Source organism: Trachinotus anak, unplaced genomic scaffold, assembly GCF_046630095.1.
Source record: "Trachinotus anak isolate AG129_WGS33_773 ecotype Australia unplaced genomic scaffold, CSIRO_AGI_Tana_v1 ptg000019l, whole genome shotgun sequence".
NCBI lineage: Eukaryota > Metazoa > Chordata > Actinopteri > Carangiformes > Carangidae > Trachinotus > Trachinotus anak.
In genome coordinates, this window is record NW_027273870.1 from 4131702 (window position 1) to 4157819 (window position 26118).

General features: G+C 41.6%; 2 protein-coding genes across 7 annotated transcripts in view; both read right to left on the reverse strand.

Moving 5' to 3' along the window:
* The window catches only part of crebbpa (CREB binding protein a), a 42651-nt gene extending 39895 nt beyond the window's left edge, over positions 1 to 2756 (reverse strand). For 2 of the 3 annotated variants that reach the window (XM_071504658.1, XM_071504657.1), the window contains exon 1: positions 1711 to 2756. In XM_071504658.1, coding sequence (XP_071360759.1) covers positions 1711 to 1798 — 88 coding nt within the window. In that variant the 5' untranslated portion in view covers positions 1799 to 2756. The remainder of the gene's footprint in view (positions 1 to 1710) is intronic. The other variant, XM_071504659.1, reaches the window with a different exon arrangement.
* Positions 2757 to 3679: 923 nt separating this feature from the next.
* Positions 3680 to 26118, reverse strand: part of adcy9 (adenylate cyclase 9) — a 37641-nt gene continuing 15202 nt past the window's right edge. The window contains exons 3-12 of one of the 4 annotated variants that reach the window (XM_071504660.1): positions 18229 to 18428; positions 17633 to 17740; positions 17186 to 17460; positions 16591 to 16693; positions 15334 to 15551; positions 14143 to 14302; positions 11151 to 11299; positions 10503 to 10532; positions 9412 to 9688; positions 3680 to 9204 (exon numbers count right to left, since the gene is read on the reverse strand). In XM_071504660.1, coding sequence (XP_071360761.1) covers positions 8152 to 9204; positions 9412 to 9688; positions 10503 to 10532; positions 11151 to 11299; positions 14143 to 14302; positions 15334 to 15551; positions 16591 to 16693; positions 17186 to 17460; positions 17633 to 17740; positions 18229 to 18428 — 2573 coding nt within the window. In that variant the 3' untranslated portion in view covers positions 3680 to 8151. The remainder of the gene's footprint in view (positions 9205 to 9411; positions 9689 to 10502; positions 10533 to 11150; positions 11300 to 14142; positions 14303 to 15333; positions 15552 to 16590; positions 16694 to 17185; positions 17461 to 17632; positions 17741 to 18228; positions 18429 to 26118) is intronic. The other 3 variants (XM_071504661.1, XM_071504664.1, XM_071504663.1) reach the window with 3 other exon arrangements.

Consider the following 26118-nt stretch of genomic DNA (forward strand, 5'->3'; position numbering starts at 1 on the left):
GATGCAGGTTAAACAGAGTGTTTCATTCATGGGTTGCTTATGATTTAAATTAGTAGGCAAAAGTTTTCTTAAGTATCTTTTCTGCTCTTGTAAATGAGTCCCAAAAGCATCTAGTAAACACAGTTTGGGCTGCAGGACTTGTCTGCTAACTAATGTTAGATGTTTTGGTGTCGCAGAGAAAATAAATTCTTAACAACCTTCTTGACTCAGTAATGTATCAGAGAATCATCTGTGAAGCGGCCAAGAAACACCTGTCACAGAGAACCATATCATCATATCACATAATGACAAGCCTGAGGAGAACAAATGTTTTTCCTCAACCCAACCACTTCCAAGAGTGTGTGCAAGTATGTGATGAAGTGTGTAATGTTTACTGCACAACTAACAACCTCATTTAGTTATTTAATTTGTGTTAAGTTACTGTAAGGTTATTCAAATTGAACAAAACACGTAAAATATGTTTGACATGCAGTCAGCCTACAGCATGTTATGGTCTTATTCATCTCAAACATATTCATGCAGAGACAGTACTCCAGAAAAGGGATTTGTCTTGGTGCATGTGTCTACAATGGGAAATTTCACATCTGAAGCTTGCACAAACATAATCGGCAAGAACTTTGGCAAAATATTTACTGCACAATCAAATGCAGTCCATTGACATCCAGATTAGTGTATGGGTTCATATACTTGCCTTGAGTCGCTGTGGCCATACAGATGCCGGAGTTTGTGTTTCTGTTAATTCATGTTTTTACACTTCACAGATGAATGAAGCACCAGCGTCAAACATTGTTTGTTTCTTTCCTCTCACTGGCAACTAAGGCCTGATCAACATACTCGGCAGACCTGAACACATAAATAAAATGTTATCTCTCATCTAATGAATGGAACCACTTTAACAGGACCTGCCTGGAAATTTGATTAGCTATATTAGATGCAGATGTCTGATGCACAGTGCGCAATGGACTGAAGTGGCATCTGACTTTAGAACGGGTGCAATTTTAGAGGCGACTTTACAATACTTGAGTATGTGAGATAATCTGGTCTAACATATCACTGTGTCTTCATCATTACCTGATGTTATGCATGTGTCAGACCACCACAGTGTTGCTATGCACCCACATCTCTACTGAATAATCATCTCTAACGTTAATACTCCCAACACAGGGCTGTTAACTATAACTCCAGCACATGCAAGCCATGCTCCTTGCGAACACGCACATATGCTCAGTTGCCTGTGAGGCATACTTCGGTAAAACTTCAGCAGCTTAATGCAACAACACTGCAAGAAAACCAGCTTCCATTAACGCTCAGTTTTCGACTGAAACTGTTTTAGAGTCGCGTTGCTTTATCCGTGTGGTCATTTTGGAGGCTGCCTGCTCGTTTTGTTGCAAGTGAATCACGGTTTAAGTCGTGGAGGCAGAATTAGTTGCAGGACTGTTATTAGGACTGTGTTATACTGGCATTGCAGTGCACAGCGTAGGTCCTAGCAATTACCTGCTCACCACAGAACATAACCACAACACTGCAGCAAAAGCAGTAAAATCACAATAACTACCGCCAATAAACAGCTCAACACACTCAGCTGACCCTGCTAATTTCAATCTGCGCTGCATGGGTGGTCAGTGGATTTCAGAACCGGTGACGGGGACGTTAAGTGCAAACCTGAGGGATATTGGTGTTTACATGTGCAGACAGTGTCGAGGCCTTTACCTTGTCCATCTGACGCTGACAGGGCAGGTGAATTCAGCTTCGGCCGCTTGGAGTTGGGAGGTCCGACGTCCAGCAGGTTTTCAGCCATAGTTGTTATCTGGTCCGGCTGGTTGCTCAAGATGATAGTTGTGATTACCTTACGACGGGGAAGTTGCTCTATCAATCAGAACCTTCCCGGTTAGCACATTAGCAAGCTGACAGCCTGCTAACGTTAACTAACTGGCTAATAGCTAGCTAATTGCCTGCTACCAGCTAAGTTAACTGTTAGCGTTAGCTACTCCTTACTGCGAGAGTCAGTGTCTTTCAAAAGAGATGCAATAGCGCCCCGCTTCGCCACCGCCATTCACCCCATGATAATCCAACACCCAACACCCACATTATTATCGTTAAATAACCCGGACTGAAATATTCCCCATGTAAAAATCGAACTTCAAAATGACAATCCAATAAAATCAAGAGGATTGCTGCATTCCGGGGCAAAAGTCGTAATTTCTAGATGTTCAAAGTACCCATTTTGCGTGACGTCAAATTTCTTCATGCAAAAATCGCGCGAAGCTCCACAAAAATGCACAATTGCATAAAAATGCCGTGTTTTTGCAAATCACTTCGAAAGTCACGATCTGGTCTCCGCTTGCCCACGGTAAACAATACTGCTCCCGAACGGCGACAGGGGCTGAATCGCCGCACTCTGAAGGGGAAATCAGATATACGGAGCCTTTCTGCCCGACGACCACCGATCCAATTCCCGTTTTTTCTCACAAAATGTCTCCGAGGCGATGTTAAGACTTCGTTTTCGGGGAAAGGACGCTTTCATATCGCGGTAAGGATGCTCGATTTCTACGTAAAAACCAGTGTTGGATCGAAATCCTAATTCCGAGCCACGACAAGATGGCGGCTGTTGATTCCTTCGATACAAAAAAGTTTTTTTTTCTTTTCCAGATCGGCGGTGGAGGGGGAGGGGCCGCGCAATCACGCCCTACGTGAAAACACCGCTGCTGTTCACCGCTGGGGGCGCCACAGCACCGCCGGAGATACAACCAGGTCAGTTCAAACCTTTTCAGAAATTAATTACTGCATGAACATAAATTACGTGTAAATATGTTTAAACAATATTATTATGAACTACGTGTTAAATTAAGTATCTAAAAACTGTGCTTTATGTAGTAAACAGTCAAATTCTTGTTAAATTACTCATTACATTAGAGATTACATTTAATAGGCCTAGAGCTATGGCTCACTTAAAAAGTAGATAATAAAACAAGGGTAACACATCTTTTTGATTTAAAAAGGAAAAATAAATAATTCTTTTTTTTTATATATAATAATATGATAACAAATGTAAAGCTGAGTACATCAGAGCTTGTCAGTCCTACCTGCTACAACAAAAATAGACAAAAAATGCCAACTGTGAGTTGGTGGTCGTGTAGTTTACTGATTTTCTTTTGGATCACATTTTACTGATCAGTGTTATTTTTAGATGGATAAACACATCTTTCTTTTACTCTGCTGCTACAAGTGAATCCCTGCAGATGTGCAAAGCTAATTACTCACTTATATACAGGTTCTGGCAGTGAATACTTAGTGTTATAAACTATAGATACACACTGGGTAAGCCTCATGTCAGCCATTAGCTGGCTGATCAAAGACCCCCACCCTCCAGACAGCACTGGAACCATGTTGGTTTTGGTAAGCCATCCTAACATTGGTCAAACTTGGAATGTGCATACATCCTGATTCCAGACCTCGATATTGCTCCACACCTCTGATTTAAAAGAAAACAAAAAACAAAACAAAACACAATGAAAATTCAGCCTGATTATCTGGCTAATGGTTTGACATAAACCCGTCCTCACTTCATACTTCACAGTGCACTCAACTATTTTCTCCTTTGAGATTTATTTCTCTCATACTGAAATAAAGAATAATAAAGTCGTAACACTCACACTTACTCAAATAGACACACATTGAATCAATTTGATAATATGTCTCTTTTCATTGTTTTCTGGCAAAATCTGACACATGCACATGTATAAAAAAAAAAAAAAATCATACGTGACATAAAATAACTGCATATGTACAAACACTGAGTGCTTTGTGCAAATGTGTACAGATTACGATCATGTGTTGATAAATGATACATGGGTAATGTGCACAAAACATACATAATACATCTCATTCATAAACATAAAAACAAATACACAAAGATTTAAAAATCAAACAACTCTAATTTTTGTCCCAGTGTAACTAAAAACACATACGGGTAGAATTTACTTGAAAATTTATAATGAAAACATGTGGAGTTGTCACCATTTAAATGAGTGATTAGGCAATGCTTTTTTTTTTTTTTTTTTGCTGTGATGCTTTTAACAAGTGCTAATAAAACACTCAGTTCCTTTATGCCTCTCCCTTATTCTTCTGTCACTGAGCAGAATCACACTTCTTCGACAAAACGGGATGACCGAATGCCTTAAACTTCCCCTCTGCATCTTTTCTTGATTGCATTTTTTTGATTGGAGTGCTTGACTTCGGGGGGGGGGGGGCGCTTCTTTCCCTCTGCCAGAACTAAAAGAAACCTTGTCATACACACATCAGCTGTCAAAACACTGTTAAGAGAGGAACGAAATCCAAATAACTATGTGAGTGAGCCAAGCTTGGTGATTTTGAAGAATCCTGCGCGTTGGCAGTACATGCTTAATGTTCAACGTAACTGTAGAGAGAATGATACAGGAATGAAATAAAAGGAGGAGAGTATGGTGCAGAACCAAACTTAAATTGTAGTGTGTCCAGCAAAGAAGAAAATCATTCACTCTTTCCCATGCAAACAAGATCACGCTCACTTCTCCCCCGACTGTACCACAGATCACAGAGCCAGCAGTGTTCACTTTAATACTTTATTTATACGTGTGTACAGATGTGCGCTATGGGAGAGGTGGTGTGCCCATCAACCTGTGGAGTCCCACACCTCAAATTTACTTTGGATAGTTTCGGATATGGATAACTACAGTGACCTGCAGTGAAAAGAACCTTTCTTCATAATTGATACCTGATAGTCTCATAACTCTGTGTGCTATGGTTTATTAGGTTTGACAAACGTGAGCATGTTGACGATATTAATTACAAGAGTACAAGGAGAGATGTGCTCGTTAGAAAATAGTCTAAAAGATTTTGGCCAACAAAGTTGATCTCCCGTCATTTTTTTTTCTTCTTTGGATTTTCAGGGTATTTACGCTACTAGGTTTATCACCATTATTTGATACAAACAATAACAGCACACATATTCCTAATTGAAAAGGCACTGGTTGTGTATGTTTGGAGATGCTTTCTATGCTACAGATGTAGACGACTACATAGAGATGGTTCCTCCTTTTTCATGCCATCTGTGCGTCTGTGTGGCCATAGCTTCTCAAGGCAAGATTCTAGTCCAAACGTTAATCTGTCATTAAAAGGGGTGGTGGCGATATGCGTTTGCAGGATCATTATACATTTTTTCTTTTCTCCCTTTCAAAGAATACAACTTTGTGCATGTAATTCCTCTACAGATAAGGCAGTGACAGATAAACAGTGGCCATGTAGTTGAATGATTTCCTGATCACATGACAGTGATCTCTTCTTTGTTATTGACTTTGAGTAAAAGTTAAAAGTTAAATCTCTCTCTCTCTCTCTCTCTCTCTCTCTCTCTCTCTCTCTCTCTCTCTCTCTCTCACACACACACACACACACACACACACACACACACTCAAAGTACAAGGAGGAGACAAGTGCTTTCAAGAGTAAAGACAAAGCATGAAGTGAGTAAAGAGCAAAGAGAACTACAGAGGTGCCAGATATTCAACCACATTATGCCAGGCCGCTGGTTAATGACTGAATGAAAAAACTAGAAAAGAGAAAAAAAAAACAAAAACAAAAAAAAACAATAGATGGAATTTGTCAAAAGAAAAATGCAGCAAAACCTGCACAACGACCATAATTTTGTCAAACATACAATCATTATCTATCCTCATTATGACAACAGCATGATAAAAAAAAGAAAACCAAAGTACTCAAAAATACAGTCATACTTTTAGGCACCACAAAAACAATCAGCTAGTTTAGGTTGCACTGCACCTATAGATCACTCAATTAAAGTGGCACAATTTAAGTATATTGATACAGTAGAGGCTCCCCTCAGTGAAGAGGCCGTGACAGGATCAAAGTGAAAAGTCCCACCCCTTCAACAGCAAATCACACAGCTAAAGGCAGACAATACTGAACTATTGAATAAATCTATGGTGATGGACTGACCCATGTTTTGTTTTCTTTATTCTAACAAATGAAGGCAACGAATGAAACGTCTGAGGTTTTACACACAGTACTGTAGAAACTGTAGATGATCTGTGCTTTGACACGTTAACCAACAGCAATGTGGACCGCCCTATCATTTATCAAGAAACTACACAGTGATTGTCCCTCACAGTCCCACTTCAAGTGCTACTCCATCCAAAAACGTTTGGGTATCAAACTCTCACCCCACTGTAGGTTTTAAAGTCTGGTAATATTCTGCTTTTTTATCAATTATTAACAATGAACTGATCCTACAAACATATATTGTCTGAGTATATATATTTTTTAATCTTTCTGTGCCTTAGAGCTGCATTGTTGTCCACTGTTAGACTGGGTGACATGTTCCTTCATAGAACAAACAAACAAAGTTTATTTTAAGTTAATCCCACATACACTGTCCTGTTACCATAAATACTTCTGCACCAAATCGCCACTGAAAATAGTTCCCAGCAAATACTATTGACTGCCCTGCTGGCTTGTATGTTAAGGTGCTGACCATAAAACACAAAATCCTCAGTTCATGTGCGACCAGGGACCTTTGTTGCATTCTCCATCTCTCTCTCTCTCTTTCTCTCTCTTGCTCTACTTAATTCCTGCCATCACTTTATTGTCTGCTATAATAAAAAAAAAGGCATATAATGCCCCCCCTAAAAATACTAAAATTTGGGCTGTGAGCCACAGACAGGAAGGAAAGTGTGAAAGTATTGAGAGATGCATTTACACACATACTAGTTTTGGTCTCCATGGTATTTTTTTGGCAATAAAAAATATACAATTACTGTCAGTCTTAACCCCGAACGGTGGGTGTAAAAAGGTTTTAGTTTGCCTTTGTTATACAGCATAACAGCTTTCAATTTGGCCTGTAAGTAAGCTCCAATAGAGTGGTTCTGACTTAATGAAAAAGCCGCCTGACACTGGAGCAGAGTATTTAGCCGTGCTCTTGTAGAAATACATGTACGACAGCAGAAAAGTGGATTTTAGTGCAGGACTTGTTCGAGAAGTTTCTGTGGAATCCAATTTAACCACCGTCAGCTCGAGTTGATCACAGTCGCCATATGCGTTTTAGGACAAACCTACGTTTTTACAGCCACCTGTCAGGTCTACATGGGGTGAGTGTTTCTTACTCAAATGTAGAGTATCACTTAAAGTATATTTAAAGTGCCTTCCTGCTTTTGTATGATCTCACTTTTTTAAAACCACCTCTTCTTCCAAATCTGTATTCCCTTATCTGATTTGATTTTGTGCTTTTGATTGTACTTGTTGTGAAAGACATGAACTCTGTTTAAACTCTTAAAAGCTTTCACACGGTAATAACTACCAAATACAAGTGGTCGAGAAAACACTGTGCAAGACCCGTGCTTAAAATGTGCATTTAGCTGCTACACAAACTAAAATCTATGCAGCCTGCTTTGTAGCATGTCCCCTTTAACTGAGACTCTAGCACAAATGAATAATGTATTAAGCCCTCATGTCAAAGCAGAATACATAAATTAACACTGCTTCATGTGATTCCCTCATTCTTCCATTAATTCCCTGCTCAGCCCATCATGCTGCACTGGCACTTATAGAATCTAAAATGATTTTCCCTTAAGTAAGGTCAAGACTTTGATCAAGTTAAAACAAATGATATGGCACAACAATAATGTTTTTTAAAGAAATACTTGCATTGAAAATAAGAGCATGGAGTAAGAAACCACAGCATGTTCCGTAGTCTAAGATTGATAAAACTTTGTTCAGTATTCATATTTGTTCGTTCACTGTTCTAGTCCTGAAGGCACTTAATAACAAAAATGAATAAGAAAAAAACATCAACAATAACACCAACAAATCTTCTTTTCCCTCTTACCCTCTTTCAGCCGGTTCTCCATTTAAACTGCTGTGCTCAACACAGGTCCAACCCACCCCAGCACTCAGGCAACAATCCCATGAAAGACGTTAGTAGCCATTTTATCAGCCACTGTAGCCACCCTTTGCGTTGGAGTGACAAACACCCTCTTCTTCATCCACGCCGAAGACATGCCTAATGGAAGGGACATCCTGCCCACACCTGCAAACAGTCCTGAAGAGGCCACAGCCGGGGGCAGCAGGGGGACAGAAGACAGGGGAAGGGGAGAGGGTGGATCAGAGACGAGCATAAAACTCCTCATTGAGTTGTGTTAGCTCATTGGCCTCCGCCTCTTCATCCTCCTCCTCTTGAAGTGCGAGAGGAGCAGGCTGCACCTGGGAGGCCACCTGTACTGCACTAGGTCCTGGGCCTAGTTCAGAGCAGGGAGGTGTGCGAATGTCTGTGGCAGGGGACTGCCCGTGGAGGTGTGGAGCGTCCCTATATCCTTCCTCTCTCACCTCTGTGGACTTAGCTGGAATAGGCTCAGGCCCTGCTCCTGAAGGCCTTACAGCACTTTGGGGTTGAGGAGGGAGTGTGGAAAAAGAGAGGGAAGGGAGAGTAGAAGAAGAAGGAAGAGCTGCTACCTGGGCAACAGATCCTGAAGTCTTATTGGCTGGTAACGCCACGGACGAGGGTCCGACTCTGATCGCCTGCTCTGTGCGATCTTGACATACACTCTCCCCACTTTTGGGGTACAGAAAGGTCCTCATTTGACCTTTGCCCTTAACATTCACTGTACCTCTGTAGTCAAACTCTAAACCCATGGCGCTGAGCACAGCGTGGCTCTCCTCGCTCACCTGAACCCGACACTCCACACCAGTGGAGTCCATGCGGCTGGCAATGTTGACCGTGTCTCCCCAAATGTCATAGAGAAGCTTAGTAGTGCCGATCACCCCCGCCGTCAGGGGCCCATGGTTGAATCCAATACGGAGCTTGAAACCAAAACCTAGCATGTTCTTGTTGAAATCGTCCAGGACACCCATCATCTCCAGAGCAAAGTTGAAGAGAGCCCTTAGGTGAGCGTGCGGAGAGTCATCGTCATTCTCAGCCATCTGTCGGACGTTCAGTCCCGACGCTGCCATGTAGGTGGCCCCGATTGTCTTGATTTTTTCTACACTTTTGAATTCGTCTTTGCGAAGGAGCTCGTCAAAGTCTCCGATCAGCTCGTTGAGGACACGGTAGCACTCTTTCCCGCCCTCGTAGCTCTCTTCATAGAACTCACTGAAGTTTACAATACTGGCAAAGATCACGCCCACGCTGTCGTGGTTCTTGGAGTAGCTCTGGGTCACCTGAGGAAACAAAGACGAGCTAATAATGAGCGATGATACAGTGATTAAAATTAAGAATCGTTCTCCTCCTTCATTAAGACTGTATTTTTGGATATCATTAAAAATGTCGTGTTGTTTATTGTATATATATAATACTATGACGTATTGTTCTGATAACCTTCGTAACTATTATAAGTCTTAGATTTTTGATTAAACAACAATGAAAACCTTGAGCTGGTCAGCAACGTGGATGGGGATGATGTTGCCCAGTAACCACTCAGCCTGGTCTCGCATCGTCTGGATCTTGAAGCGATGTTTGTCGGCCTCCACGTTGCCATGGTAATGGAGACGGTAGCTGACCTCGAACTCACGGTTGAGGAACCAGACGAGGAGAAGAAGAAGGAAGAAGGCCAGCACAGCCTCTGGGACCAAAAGGTCAAGAGGCCGTGGGGGAGGGTCAGGGCCCGACTCCGAACCACCATCACTTAGTGTGGAGATGTTCAGTCTGAGAGAGAGAGAGAGAGAGAGAGAGAGAAAACAGGGGGAATGAAACTGGAATGTGAGGGATGTGGGAATAAATAAAATTATGATTAAGGAAGTGACAAGAGAAGGAAAGCTAGGAGATACAGATATTTCCAGTTAAGCATGAGGTGACGTGAGCTAAATCTAGACGTCATGCCATCATGATGGAAATTTTCTGCTCTAGCCTTAAAGAAGTTTGATAGCAAGATTTCCATCCAGAAAAAAACAACAGCAAAAAACAACAAAGCAACAAGGAGTACAATATAGTGGATGATGCACATGAAGCCCTGAGATATATTGTTTCATTTGTTGGAAACCTCTGGTTTACAAACTAATAAATGCTGAATTTCTTCTGACTGAAACTTTGCAAACTGCATCATAAACTCTCAGCACTAAGGCTGTGGCCTCAGTGATCCGTCACTGAATGGGGGAAAAAATTGGCTGAATTTGTTTTTTTTAATTTCTTTGACGCGGCTAAATCCAAAATGCTGAGTGATGAAGAAACAGTTTTTACCAGTGTCTTTCTCCTCCTCAGTTGTGTAGTTAGTTCTCTAATACAAAATTCAAGCCAGCACAGGCTGCATGAGTCATTTTCACCACTAGTGACATTTAGCAGCCATTACTACTGGTGCACACAGGAGAGACGGAGGAGGAGAGAGAGAAGGATAGAGGAACAAAGAGCAGCAAAGCCAGAAAGAGCTGGAGTAATGAAAAATATAAAAGAGAGACATTGCTCATGTTGACCCTTCAAATGTCACTCATCCATCAAACCCCGCTGTTACCACGGAGACACTCACCCATGAACTGGCAAGCTGTTATTACTGGAGCTGAAAGCGACAAGAGTGATGTCAGTCAGGAGAGAGCACCGGTCACATATATACACACAGACACACACGTATACACAATACACACACATGAATGCACGTACTAATACACATTTTAAATACATATTAAATCACCCTTACTGGCGGAGGTAGATGGAGGTATGTAGCACCAAAGCAACTGAGTAAGTTACAATGTTTATGAACAATGAATTCACGTAAAAATTTATTCAGGAAGTAATATTTGAAGGCCAAACCTTTGGCTTTCAAAGACAGAGGTGGATGAGGATTATACACAGTAACATGTATGTGTAAAATCTACATGTCAAAAACAAAGCTGTAAAGTTGTGTTTTCACTTTGTGTTCACTTTAAAGCACTGCTTTTGGTTCCTTAGATAGCAGAGCATTTTGTATAACTGCACAATGATCATTATGTATTTCATGTGCATGAACATAATAGAGCTCAGACTGAATTACAAGTATTTTAACTGCAGGTAATGTTAGATCCCACACTAGGTACATACCATGGATACAGACAGGAGTACGTGAGCTCCTGCATGTATATCTGTCAATGTTTGGTTTGCATTTGGTATTTGTGTACATGTGCAAATAAGAACTGTTCACCTGTACCTGTGTAAAGGGCTGTACAGCAGCAGCAGCAGAGCGACCCCTGTGGCAGTGGCCAGGACTGAACGCATCCAAAAACTCAGCTGACAGAAGTTACAATACTGGATGATGGCCAGAATAGTGGCACAGCACAGGAACATGGTCACCTTGAGGAAAAAAAAAGCTGGGTGTTAAAGTGACTTAGTAAAGAAACACAGGGAAAAATAAACAGGCTTCAGTCAGTGTGGGCTAATGTAACTTTTAAAAAAAATCATTAAATTAATTAAAAACAACATGTGTTAACATGTGTTTGTTTGCCTGTTTGGTCTAAAAAAAATTTTGGTTATCTTATCATGCAACATAAATCAAATTTCTTCTTTCACTTGTTTTGAGCAAACAACTTTTGTACCCTTTCGTACAATAGCCTTTGTCACTAAATATTTTTTTTTTAAAAAGCTTACAGACAACTTCATTTGACTTTTATCTGTCTATTCATATAACATTCCCCTTTATTACACTGCAAACTAACTAGTGGTGCTAAAATCTGTACGTTTAATTTTTAAAGGTTTAAGGTTGAGGTTAGGTTTTCGGTCCTTGTTTCATTTTAGTTAGTTCAGATTGTTCAGAGTTTCAGTTTTCATTTTTTTAAGACCAGTTTTAGTTTCACTTTCTTTGTTTCAGTTTTTGTTTTTGTATTTTTTTTTCATTATCAGGCATTTTTTATTAGGATTAAAGATTAGTGAAAGGATGACTCTTCTAATGAAGACTGAAAGTTTCATGTGTGCTCTTCGAGTCTCACTCACAACTTTGATCATGAACTATAAAAAGCAAAACATGAAACTGGGGTTTTACTGTTTGTGTATATAAAATGATACATATAAAAGTCAAACAGCAGCTACTCAGGTCACTGACTATTTAAAACAATATTAAGAGTTAATATTGAGTTATCAAGGTAACGATAACTAAATATTCAGACATGAGATTAACCAGATGTATGAGAAAAAGCAGTCCTATCAAAATAAAAGTCAACAATCACCCAATAAACTGAAAGTGAAATCTCTGAACCTCTGTGTTTACTGTCAGAGACCTTCATGGTCCTGATGTCATATCTTGACCTGAATGATTTTAACCTTGGTCACTTATCGTTCAGTAACATAGAATAGACAACTCAGGATAACATAATACTAGTGTCAAACATGTTTTATTTTAGTTGTTTTGTTTTTGCTTTTTTACTAACTTTATTTTTATTTTATTACAGATAAAAACACTGGTTACAAGTAAGACAAAGACAAATATATCTAATTAGTTGGAGATATGACTCATTACTTTTGCAGTGCCAGTCTTCTCATGCAATTCAACGGGTATCCAAAGTCTAAATGTCAAATGCAATATAAACCAAACCCTGAGCATATTGCATTTAAAAAAAAAAATGCATTCATAAGTCAAACCATGGGAAAGATCCTTCAGGGTCAGTAGAGGATTTGATGTGAATCATGCTAATTTGCCACGTGCATGGATCGATTCATGCAAACAAACATGGAGACAGCAGTAGTAATTTAGGGACATTCACAGGTTGTTTAAGATTACATTGACAGGATAAAATCTTTTTCCCTCTCATTGCTACACATGTCCTCCCTCTCTCCTAGTCATGCCCCCCCCCCCCAGCACTCTTATTGGGTCTTAATATCTTCAAAGGCATTAAAGTCCAGAAAACTGCATGTCTAATTAACAACTCTCCATGAGACTGCTGCTTTGATCTGTAAGCCCCAAAGAGATGGAGAGAGTGGAGGATAGACAAGAGCAGGGTGGGAGAGAAATGGGGAGAGAAATGGGGTGTTGAAAATCCTTGAAAAACAAGTTATCAAAACACCACACATATTGCAAGCAGCCGCTGGCTCAGAGCTGGAAGGTGAGAGTCAAACTTATACAGAGCTGGATGTGGCCTTGACTCGACACAGCACAAAGACGTTGCAAAGTATGGCTGCTCTCAATCTTCTCACATGTAGGACTCAGGGCAGAAGAAATGTCAACATTTCTGGTGCCAAGGTCCACAGTCAAAACCTCCTGAAGCCTCCTAGCTGTTTTCCCTCTACAGCTCCTACCAGTGCTAATGCCAGCTAACGGCTCCGCTGGTCTCCGAGGATCTCTGGCTTCAGACCACTATGGGCAACATTTCAAACCACCTGACTCCTCTCTGCTTACTTAAGCTTCGAGATATCAGTGAGGGCAAACTATGATAGCTTGAATATCACAAGTACTACCACTGCTACAATTAGCAGTAGCCCCTGTGACAGCAGAGGTAGCACAACTGTGAGAGCAGTAATGCTGACACCAGCAATGTCATTCATTTCATTAAAATAGTAGTAAGAAGCAGTGTCTTGCAGCATGTAGTGCAGCAGCAAGTGTAGGGACAGTTACACTTTTACTTTTAAAATTGAGATATAAAATATGTCAAAGTGTGGAAAGATTTTTTTTCATGTGCTGATAGACAAAAAAATAAGCAAAAATATTTGTTTATTGACACATTTCACATTTAGCATTTTTATCCTCTGAATAAAACTCTCATACCTTAGCATTTAGGAGTAACTGGAATTGAACCAACTGATCCCTCTCTATTTTACCTGGAATTAGTAGTAAAGGATGAGATTTTTTTCCAGGAAATCTCATAGGATTATTTGTAAATAAATTGGAATTTACAAACCCATAAACTAAAGTATTACTGATGCTCCTAATATAACCATGTGCTGCAAATCCCATTATCATCTACTGAGGCACTAGTTTGAGTTAAGATGTGGCTGATGCACATTTTGGCCCAGCATTTTACTTAAAATTAAAGGTATTACTGTAATTATTGCTTATCCTCTTAATTGACTTTCCAATTATTCAACTAATTGTTTTAGGACCACATAAGACATCAACCAAGCTGAATAAAGAGATACAAAACGCTTTTGTCCAGAGCAGGATTCTTAAAACAGTGATGGACACGATGTTTTCCAATGCTGATGTTTACCTGGAGGGGTAGGTGGACGCTGCAGGTGAGGTGGGATAAGACAGAGATGGCAGGGAGGGAAACCAACACAGCCCCAATTACATGGCGGGGAATCCATCCAGAGACCACCAGCAGCAGGGAGTGAGTACAGTTCATCACCTCCTCCAAATAGAAGGCCATACTGCAGGAGGAGAGGAGAGGAGAGGAGAGGAGACGATGAGGATGAGTTTCCAGCAACACAACTCCAAACCAGTATCGGTTCATTTTTTAACTTGTCTGAATGAGTGTACTGTACAAAAACAAAATGACACAGCAAGCAGAGCAAAAAGATATTTTCTCTCTCCCTGTAACTCTCACTACACCCTCAGTCCTCTTCCCACTCAGTAAGGGGAAAAACTGCAGCACTCATCAGACTTAATTGAGACACATTATTAAAACACAACTATGATGTCAAATTCCCAGCTAGAGGATGGAGATTTATTGCCCATTTAGGAGTGGCAATAAGTGGAAATTGATTCATTTTTAATAGTCTCCACTGAGACACATCCACACCCATGAAAACACACCACAGAATAAATAAAAACCATCTAATGCGCTCGAATATTGGAAAAATCAACTAGAAATTGTTTTTGCAGGTTTGGGACTGTACCTGGTACCAGTATGTCATTATACCAGTGTCTGAATCAATACTGGTCTTTCACAAAAAGCTGAATATGAGCCAGTTGTGTCCGACCAGGGAAGTTAATCCGTTGTGGTGTGGGAGCCAACCAACACATAAAATAATTAGCTTTGGTTTCAGTGGGGAGTTGTGGTGCTAAAGGGATCTATCAGTGGTTTTCCATACTGTGCCACTGAGGCCCAAGAGATACAGGCTTTTATTCCCACCAAACACTGCAGCAGCTGATGCGATACAAACACTTGCTTGGGCCCCGATGGCACAGCACTGACAACAACAACCTGAATGACAGAGGATTTCCATCCCACCAGGAAAAAACATCAATCTGTGGAAAACATTGAACCCACGGTCATTTTGTTTCATAAAACGGTCAAAGCCTGAGGCAATAGATATGTGATATGAATATGTGTTTTTTTGGCCTTAAAAACACATATTGGTTGAAACTTTTGTGAAAGATGTGTGCACACTCCCACACAGGATAGCCACAACCACAAGCACAAAGTCCATCTCCACGACATGTGCCTGAGCCTCCTCACCGTATGGACAGCACCAGAGAGGCCAGCTCCAACAGACCAGCCAGGGGAGCCAGGGCCAGGGCGGCGGGGGCAGGAGGGCCCACCGTGACTGGGCTCACGAGAGGTGGAAGGAAGCAGGCCAGGGTCAGGGCCAGGAAGACAAAACAGCTGAGGAGAACATCCAGGAAGGAGCTGAAGGTGGAGCTCGCAAATGTCTGCACTTGAGCCTTGTTTTTCACCTGCAGGGGAAGACGGATGGGAAAATGAGGAGATGCAAATTTCCCAGAAATTATGCTTACACCTTACACTGCTTCTATATTCATATTTTACCAGTATTTACATGGCTGTTTAGAGACGATTACAGTGTTTAGATGGACAGAACAAACAATTTCATTCAAAAACCTTCCAACATGATGGGTTTCACACCAAAAAGTCAGACATCATTCTTCCTGTATCATCCAAATTCCACGTGTTCCTGCCTCTGTTTGATGATGTTATATTAGATTATGTTGCTTTCTTATTTTTCCTTATCATTCTGTGGCTGTAATATTCACCAAAGCTCCAGGTTTACTGACAAGCCTCATTAATAGATAGTTAAAATCAAAGATAGAGAACAACATCAATCCATTAAAAGGTAACGGCTGGGACTTAACTTTTCATCTAAAAGGCTGTTTATCTATATCACTCACTGTACTATAACTGCATTTTAGTTTATTATTCTGTTTCATTCCATTTTATCTTATTTCTATCGATTGCCTTTCTATCTGCCTTTTTATATCCTTTGTAACGCACAGTTCTTTGATTTGCCTTGTTGTTGAGAGATGCTAAAAGCCAAATGAACCACAGGCACCGGAAAGATTTTTTTTTTCTCTGTAGTAACAGTGGTTTAACAGCAGGGGGCCGCAAGACTGTGAGGTCAGTGCAGGCCAACTGGAACTGGTCCTGGGTGTGTGAGAGAGTGGCACTAATGTGGCATAAAATCTGGGATACAGGGAACAAATTACAACAATCCCTCCCCCTTCACTCACAAATATGCACACAAAGACAAACACACATAGACAAAAAAACACTGACCAAGACCCCTAGATGTGTGATCCGTTTGTGCTTCTGTTTTCCGTCAGTGTATTTATAACAAATATCATCACAGGGATATGAAAATGAGGAAAAGTCTCTGAGGTCAGAATATCTCACCAGGCCTCTGTTTGGTGGGAAACTGATTTAAGGTTAGCGCTGAGGATGGCAGTCTGTGTGTGTGTGTGTGTGTGTGTGTGTGAGTACCTCCTCCTTGTAGCTGCTGCGATAGGCCTTTTCCAGAGGTCTCTCTAGGAAATTGAGGCTGATCTTGTTGATGGGTGGCTTGAAAAAGTAATCCTTCATCAGACTGTGAACCAGAGGGGAAAAAACAAGAGCAGATATAAGGTCATATGTGGAAATTAAATAGTAGTGAAAAAAATACACCTTTGCTAACAAAACACACCAAGATTTCCAGAGTATGAATAAGATTATAAGATGTCTTTGAGTAGAGTGGTACGATTTTACAGACTGGACCCTGAGGCCTTCGTGCGTGTTTCCTGCCACACTCCAAAGACATGTAGGATGTAAGAATGGATCTTTAATCTGTTTAATGATGTGTATTATCCCTGTGAGAGACTGGCAAACCATCACCCAGTGCATGCTGGGATAAGCTGGCGGTTTTGAAAAATGGTTCAGCGGATAGATACACACCCTTAGTAGAAAGGTTTATATTATTCAGATAAATGATGTTTACCTAATAGATACCTTCACCTCTACTCACTCTATCACTCTAATCATACATTAACACCCTTGAGTGGCATTATCTGCCATAAATTCAACCTTTAACGTCTCTGCTCACCTGTCTTCCCTGATAACATCCACAAAGTGGGCGTCGCTCTTTTCTCTGAAGTTCTTGGCACGCAGCTGGATCAGGGCGGAATGGTCCATACCTGGACCCGCTGTCCCCGTACCACCTGTCATGCCTAGACTGGTGCCGGTCCCTGTGCTGGTGCTGGTCTTCTTCTCTTTCTCCTGGAGCATGTCACACAGGGAGCTCTGGCTGGCCCGCACTGGGTCATCCATTGGAGGACTCAGGAGGCCGTTGGCCGCCCTGGGGCTGTGACCCGGGATGAACTGGAGGAGGAGGAGGAGGAGGAGAAGGTGAAGAAAACGAAGAGGGTACGGGGAACAAGATTCGGAAGATGGAGGAGAGGGCGGGGAAGAGGAGCAAAGGAAAAGGACACGACAGGGAAGTGACAGCGGGGACGATTGTTGAGTAGCTTAAATGACAAACACCCGTCTGTACCTTTGCACTACTAGTTTTGTGCTCGTCCTGGCAGCCATTCAACACAGCCACATCATCACCCTGCTCTGCTGCCACAGACAAGGCCACACTACGGGACACACAGGGAGGCTAGAGGGAGAAAACGACAGTGGGGGGAGTGGTTGACAAATAAAAACACATCATACAGAAGGAGCATGAAGTGTAACATCATCACTTTATACATGACTGACAGTTTAGTCAGACTCAGTCAAAGGGTGTAGTCTCTGACATCTTTACCTTTCCCAATAACTTCCCTCACTCAGAAATGAATATGAGCAGATATGGAGTCAGAATAACTGGGAGCATGAGCCACATTAGGGAGTAACGAAAAAGGTCACACACCACCCGATATTTAAAAAACACTTTCACAATGTCAGAGCTCAGTGTCCTTTCATCCACAACTAGGTGAATAAATAAGAATCAGAGCAGCTGCACAGCTGTTACAGCAACAAATTACTTATATCATTTATTTATGTAATTTATTCATCATAAGATGCACAAACAGAGCGAATGTTAGTTTGAGTTGTTAGTTACACAGAGGCAACAATCATCGTCAGAGTTTTTTTAACCTCACTTACCCCGATCCTGTCTGAGGGTTGGTGGGGCAGCAGGGGCTCGGCGGCCTGCGCTCCTCCAGGGATCAGGTCTGGTGTGTGGGGTTGAGGACAGGGTGGCAGGCCGACTCCCACAAAGTCCCCACCTGGCAGTCCCACCTGAGAACAGCCACACTGGAAGTCATGCTCCACCTTCCTCCCTGAGATCAGGTAGGTCCTCAGTCCTAAGGGGAGCAAGAATAGAAAATTCCCTCTGTTTAATACTTCAGTTTTCTTGGTTAGGCTTAAAAGTGACAGGAAAAACAAAAGTGAAAGTCATCAGTGGCACAGGAGAGGTCGCATTTCAGTACTCCTGTATTTTGTTGTCATCTACAGTGATTAAAATAGTGGCAATTGATAACGAGACGTTCCTAAAATTCATTAGTCTCGATGGTTACACTGAGAATGAAATCCTTTCAACAACACAGGAGTTGGCACAGGAGGCTTGGCCACCACAAAGTAATAAGCAAACTGTTTATGAGCAACTAATCCTCTAATGTGAAGATTGCTGCATGTTACATCTGCGTACTCTGATCTGGTGCTGAAACATTAAGTCAGTCTACAATCTATAATTTTGCTAATCAATTGTAAAATAATAAAAATACCAAACGCGTGCTGGTTATAGCTTCAAGTGCTAAAATTACCTTGTGTTTCTTTCTGTTTTATATGATCTAAATCAATGTTTTTTGGTTGCTGATCAGTTTAAAGCGGACCTGCGATCATAACTTCTGAGTGATGAGCATTAATGAGTTTTGCTATTTTGTAAAAAAATAAATAAATAAATAAATAGAGGGTAGTTGCAGACATTCCCTCATCAACCACCCTTCTTCATGCACAAGCAGGTGGTAATGCAATACTGGGTGTTTCACCAACAATGTTTGCAAATCAGCCCTGAGCTCAGGCCATGTTCACACTGTTGCAGGGCCAACAAGGAAATACACAAACAGTGGATTAGAGTGGTGGCCCATATCCAGCCGCTATCAGCCTGACCAAGCACACAGAAACCTGGCTAGCTGGCCTCTTTGTTCAAACAGCTAAAGATGTTAACCATGTTAGCACGGTGATGACTGGAGGAGCAACTGGAGGCCATACATTGTCTTTATGGGCTCCCGGCCCCATCCTACACTTTATAATTGTGGAAACTATTTACTCAGAAAAGGAACTCCTCATTTGGTATCCCTTCTCCATGGGCATGAGTTGAAGCCAATTTTCAATACTGCACTGATTTCGCAACAAACCTACAATCACTCAATCCTACTTCACTAGGTAACTAAGAACTCCAGGAGGTTCAGTGTTGTCTATGAATTTCTGAAGAATTTTGGCGTATTCTGACTGGATTATCACTGCAGTTCATTTCAAAATATCAAATGTTTCAAACTTTTGTATTGTCTCAATATATAGTGTTTTACTTGTAGTATAGAAGAAATTTGCAAGTAACTAACTGTGGACAAAGAAGCTTCCATTTGATCAAATTAAGAGATGTTTTCTGGAGTGAATGATCCCAAGGGGCTGGGTGAAACTGGTTTGTTAATATACCGCATTATCCTTTAAAGAAGTTCATCCTGCCCCTTTCTGGCACAAGAGCATTTCACCTTTGAACTCTTTGATGCATGATGTCAATTTTTATATTAAACAGAAAGAGGAAAATATTTCTGACGTTGTGTCAGTCAGCCTGTGTAAGTGTGACTGATGAGCTCCCAACTCATGTGCGTCAGTCTGATGCTGAGTGGGTGTGTTCGTATGGAGGTCTATGTCCTATGGTATATGTAAGTGAGTCAAACCCACACCCACACACAGACACACACACTCCCCCTGATGTCTGTCTCTCCTTTCACTGGATGCATTTACAGTTTAAATCATCCTTCCATTTCTTTCATCCCTCTTCTCTGAATATGTTACTCCTTTTCTTCTACTTCCTCCACTTCTCCCACTTTTTACTCAGCGTAAAACAAATCTAATATGCTAGTAGACTAACACCTTAAATAAACCTGTATACACACAGGACATGAAGCACAGCAGCTGTATTACTACTACTACTACTACTACTACTGCTACTGCTACCACCACCCCTGGATTTGAATGCCAGTAAATGCTGTATAGCCTAAGGAAACACAAAGATGTAATAAAGTTGAATAAGAACTTGTCTTAAAAATCTCAAACTGATCACATTATTGGCAGAACTAAAGTCAGTTTCTAAGATTTGGTGTAACCCAGGGTTAATCTGCCTCCAGCTGCAGGCATACAACAATACGCCAGAGGCTGGTCACTGTGGGACCAATGACCGTGGCTGAGTTTCACTACAGCTTTTTGTCCTGCTTCCTTGTTTGCATAAATAAAATTAGTTATGAATGCGTAAGTAACAATGAACCTATCTTGGGAGTCTGGAGGCTCTGTGTGTTTTGTTCCAGGCCCTGGGACAATGTAGTCTTGGCAGATGTCCTAAGCCTTCAGGACAGCAACAGTCCTAACTTAGGGGTTGAGTCCATTGCCAAACAAGTGACAAAGGCCATTTATGAGATCTCGAGCTACACACACACACACACACACTCTCTCTCTCTCTCTCTCTCTCTCGCTCTCACACACACACACACACACACACACACACACACACACATTCATGCAAAGGTTCACTGCTATCCTCTGCTGTCCATTAGCTCTTAGGCAGGAGATGACTCCTCCATCAGAATTTAATGGATGTTAACAGGGGCCTTCTGTACAGCAAGTGAAGCATATGGCTGTGAATTGGCTAATGATGTCTGCCTCTGTCTGTTTTGTTCTTGATCCTCAATCTCTCACCGACTGTCACACAGAAACCTACATAGAGCAGGCCCCTGTCAGAGACGGAAGGTGAGTCTGCTCACGGGCAGAACAGAAAGATGTAAAAAGACATGAAAACACACAAAAAATAATCATAGGATAGTGAGAGTGTAATTTCTTTTTTTTTTTATGCTCACCATTCTTTCCCATGAAAATCCTGAACTACTATCTCCTTACAAAGAATCTCTGAACCAGATGTTTGTTGGCTGGATTGTATACAGATGGATGACAAAAGAAAAAAAAGAAGAGAAAGAAAAAAAGGAAAAAAAAACAATAAATAGTTGGAGAAAACATTAAGGAATGCAGGGCACAAGGGGTGAATGGTTTTACAGAGTGAGAATAATGTGAATTAAATGCCGTGCCCTTCGCAGTCACCAGGTCTCTACCGAACTGAGTATCTTTTGGAAGAACGATGTTCGGCTCACAGATTAGATAAGAATCAGCAGAAAGGAGTGTAGAGTGTAGGACCTGAGGATCTGGCTGAACAGCTCTTGCTTTCCTAGACAGACTCCCATCCCAGGTTTTAACTGTGTACCATTAGAACGATCGATAGAAAATGTGTCCAGCTTATCATGCGGTGCAGCTAAATATCACCCAAGCAGTTATCACCATGTCCGAACACTGAAGCCAATGCAGCAGGAGCTTCAGATGCAATTTCCCTCAAGAAAGATCTGACTGTACTGAACTGGCCGGGAAAACCCCCAAATTATCTTAAACTACAAGCACAGTAAATTATTATTTTTATTACATAAGAAGTTAAAAAAAACAACTTATTTTGCTTCTTGTAATGTTTGTCTTGGAGGCTAGGCCTTGGTCATAATGTCTCTGTTTAATTTAAATGTCTCTGCTAGTCATAACAGTGTGAGAGTGAACCAGCATGAACAATACCAGGACATTTAAAATGAAGCAGCTAAATGGAATTCAGCCATCATTCATTTCATTATTTACACCTGCACTTTTCCAACTGTGACATGTCAAAATGTCCGATGTGAGAGAGATCTATCAGGCGGATATCAAAACTTACGCCAATGCAAAATCTCACACGGAATCTATCAAGCATAGCCCACTGATTGAGATGTAGGGGTGGGGGGGAACTAGGTGCTTTTTTTTTTTTTTTTTGCCATTTTCACTCTTACTCCAGCATGTGTCCCGCATGAGAGACAAAATGCTAATGAGTCAGAGACACAGAGATAAAGGAGATAGCAAAGGCAAAGTGGCAAACGGCGTGGAGACGGCGAGGGGGAGGAAGAGACCGAGAGCACTTTGAAGGTCACTGAGTTTAGCATGCCTCACATAACCCACATTCCTTGTCTCCTTCCATTTCATCCTTCTAACTTTATCAACAGCCCTGCTCTAAACTCTAAAACAGGCCTTGAATTGTGAGGGCGCTGAAAGCCTCGACAAAACTACGGTGTGAAAATTGTAGTTTTCCGACAGTCAAGTGCACAGTGGGTTAATGTGCGTATGCTTGAGTGCAAAGGTATCAACTACCTTTGTGTCGACTACCTTCAAGATTAAAGTGCCACATGTAGCTTCTGTGTGTTTATCCAAGCTCTAAGGCATAGCAAAGCTAATCCTTTACAACTGAGTCTTTGCAGCCAAAGTCATAGTAACACACTGTAGTGTGTGTGTGTGTGTGTGTGTGTGTGTGTGTGTGTGTGTATCTGCACATGTGTGTGTTTGGGTATTGATCTTCTCCAGGCTCTGTAAAGGCAGCACTCTGGGAAAGAAACTGACACCAGCACTCTAAAGTCTCAATGCAGCTCAATGGTTTTTATTGATTTAGACCAGCTGGCTGGAGCAGGGAGGGTTCATCTGAGGACAGCAACTACTACTACTACCACTACACACAAGAAAATAGACAGAAATGCCTATACTGTATAAACATCAACCCATTCATAACCACAATAGCTGGACCAGAGGTCTCAACCCAACCTACACTATGATATGTTTGATAATGTGAATAAAACATGCAAAAGACTGATTTTTTGTGGGTTTATCTGAAAGTTTTGGGTTGTTAACCATGCTTGATTTTTTAAATGCATAAAACGCCAGCGTTTAATGACAGTAAATATTCTGTAAAACTGACCTGAGCAAACAATTAGGGTGTGTGAGGGGCTGAAATTGTTTTTTAAGTCAGGGACAAAAGTTAAAATTAGTGAAGACTTTACTACCTTAAGTTTGATGCCATGCAGTGAGACAGTCTGCACCTGCAGTTACACACACACACCACTGCTAAACCACTGAACTACATACAATTACACATAATAACCTTTAAAAAGATCACTACAAATCAAATTAAGGAGCACTTTCTCTATCTCTCGCTCTCCCACTCAGGTACAATTGCCCTCTCTCACACATCTCTTTTTTTTAACACTAGTTTCTTAAAGTAAATTAAGGTTAATAATGTCACCTAAAAAAAACTCCCATCTCTAATAAAGCTTGCTCAAGTCAAAACTTGTGTTAAACCCAGGTTGGGAGCAGCTTGTTGCAAATGAGAAACAGGTAAGCCACACGTGTGAAATCACACCAAGATTAGGTTACATACAGTATAGACATTACCACTGGTAATTACAGATACACCTGCAGCCTGAATTCCCTGGGGGACAAAAAAAAAAAAAAAAAGCAGAGTCTGTCCTTCAATCCAGCCCCTCACTCTGAAGATGGTCTCAGCAGCAGGCATACACTAATTTGGGCTTGAACACGCACTTTACCACATACCAAGACTGTTAACTGATTCTGAAGTGCCACATCTGACCCCTACATCAGGGATGAGCAATAAAGAGAGACTGCAGGATGTCATTTCACCCCAGCAGATTCCTCTTCTGTGATTTAATGTGTGCTAATGAGCTCTGTCTAAAAATCCCAAATCTCCCACAGCTATTAAATTGGGTTGAAATCTGGTGACTGCGAATGCCACAGCAAATGAGAAACATCGTTTTCATACTCATCATTTCAAACAATTCAGTGAGAAGAACATCTGCAGTAGTTATTTTTTGCCACTGATTTATTCAGGTTTTCCTTTGATTTGTCACCGGTCTTTAAGTCCATGATGCAGCGACTACAGTATTAAGTCATATTATAAACAGTGTTATAATCGTTATTGTCTTGTTACTTATTTATTTGACAAGTTGCATATTGTTCTACATGTGCAAAATCATATGAAAATAGTAACATCTGTACAGTGTTGTGTGTGTGTGTGTGTGTGTGTGTGTGTGAGTTCATCTACAACCAACATCCATCTGAAGGGCTTTACACACAAGACACCTTTTCCAGGAAATATGGAGCATCTGTCTGCCTAAGACATATTGGATGGATGAACAGGCAGGAGGTACACACACACACAAACGCACGCACACACACACACACACACACACACACACACACACACACACACACACACACACACATACACACACACACCTGGCATTTACTATGTGTATGACTCATCCTGCAGTGTGATTGTCTTTGTCTCTCACATCCTCAACATACATCCATCTAGCATGCACACACACACACACACACACACACACACACACACACACCTCATGCACAGTCACTTTCAGAGGACTGAGTGTGAACACATGAATGAATGAATCGATGAATGAATGAATGAACAGAGGGATGAATGGAGAAGAAGCGTAGCCGAGCCGTCAAATTCCACATGTACACGTGAAGACCTTTGCACACTGTGGACACACACACACACACACACACACACACACACACACACACACACACACAGATCACATCACTGACACCCTTCCACCTTCCTAACACTGACACACATACTCATACAAACACATTGCACTCGTGCTGAAATGACTGGAAATCTAATGAATTGAAGTCATTTCTTTAGCAAAAATGTATAACATTTGCTGCCTCCAGCTTCTGAGATTCAAGGATTTGCTGCTTTTCTCTTCATCATATCATTGTAAATCAGAACATTTTGGGGTTTGGGGCTGTCTCGTGGAGAAAACAGCCTACGTGAAGATGTCCTCTTAAGTCCCGCCGTTATACTGAACCAAACTGAATGAAGGACTGAAGAAAAATCATTACTTGACTGTCGCAATCGCTGTTAGTTGCAGCCCTACATTGCACATCAGCTCTTGCCAACAGCTTTGCATACCTACACACACACACAAATACTGACACACTCACCCCTTTCTAACCACGCTGCACACTGACAGACACACTGCTGTAAGACAGACAGTCCATCCACAAATGCTCAGCAGTCCTGCTGTTGAGTGTCTGGCTGAACATTTTAGACTGTAGCTGACATTTCAGATAATCCCCACAGGGCCGTCCCAATCCGGACTCTGCACTTCCTGACAAGTGACCTTTGACCTGATGGCGGCCTCCAACCACATGATCAAAACTATTCCCAGTGACCCAAAGGTCACCAGCGCCCCTCTGGTCCCACACACAGAAAAATGAACATGTGCGTGAATATGAGAGACAGAGGGAGGCGAAGAGAGGCACTTCAGCATTTAGCCAAACCAATTAAGCATCAAAGCAGCTCAAGTCAACCTGAAAACCGAGGCAGAAGAGGAGAAGGAGAAGACAGACAGGGGGCTAAACTTCCCCTTTTCTCTTCGAGCTTCGCCTAACCTTTTCTCCCATTCTTCACTTTCATCTTGCTGTTTGGAACAGTCAGAAAATAAACAACTTCAGCACTAAAAATAGACTTCTTCAAGTTGTTTTCCCTTTTCGCAGACTTGGCCTTCCAACTGTCCCAACTTTCCTCATCTATCTCTGACCTCGGTCTTCAACGTTTTCTACTTAGTCTTGCCGAACCTCACATCACTTGCCACCTCTCGCTACGTCTCTTTACATCTAGCTACTCTGCTGTCTTGTTCTCTCATTTTTCAGCCGTCTTCCTGGTGGGTCTCGACTACAGGCCTCATGCAACAGCACATGCCTCCATATTTGGACACGCTGATGGAACCGAGGGATGAGGCTCTCACACGATCCTCCTTCAAAATACCCTCCCATTCCTCCCTCCCATCCATCCATCCCTTCCCCCTTCCCTCTTTTGTGCCATCATTTTAGTCCAGG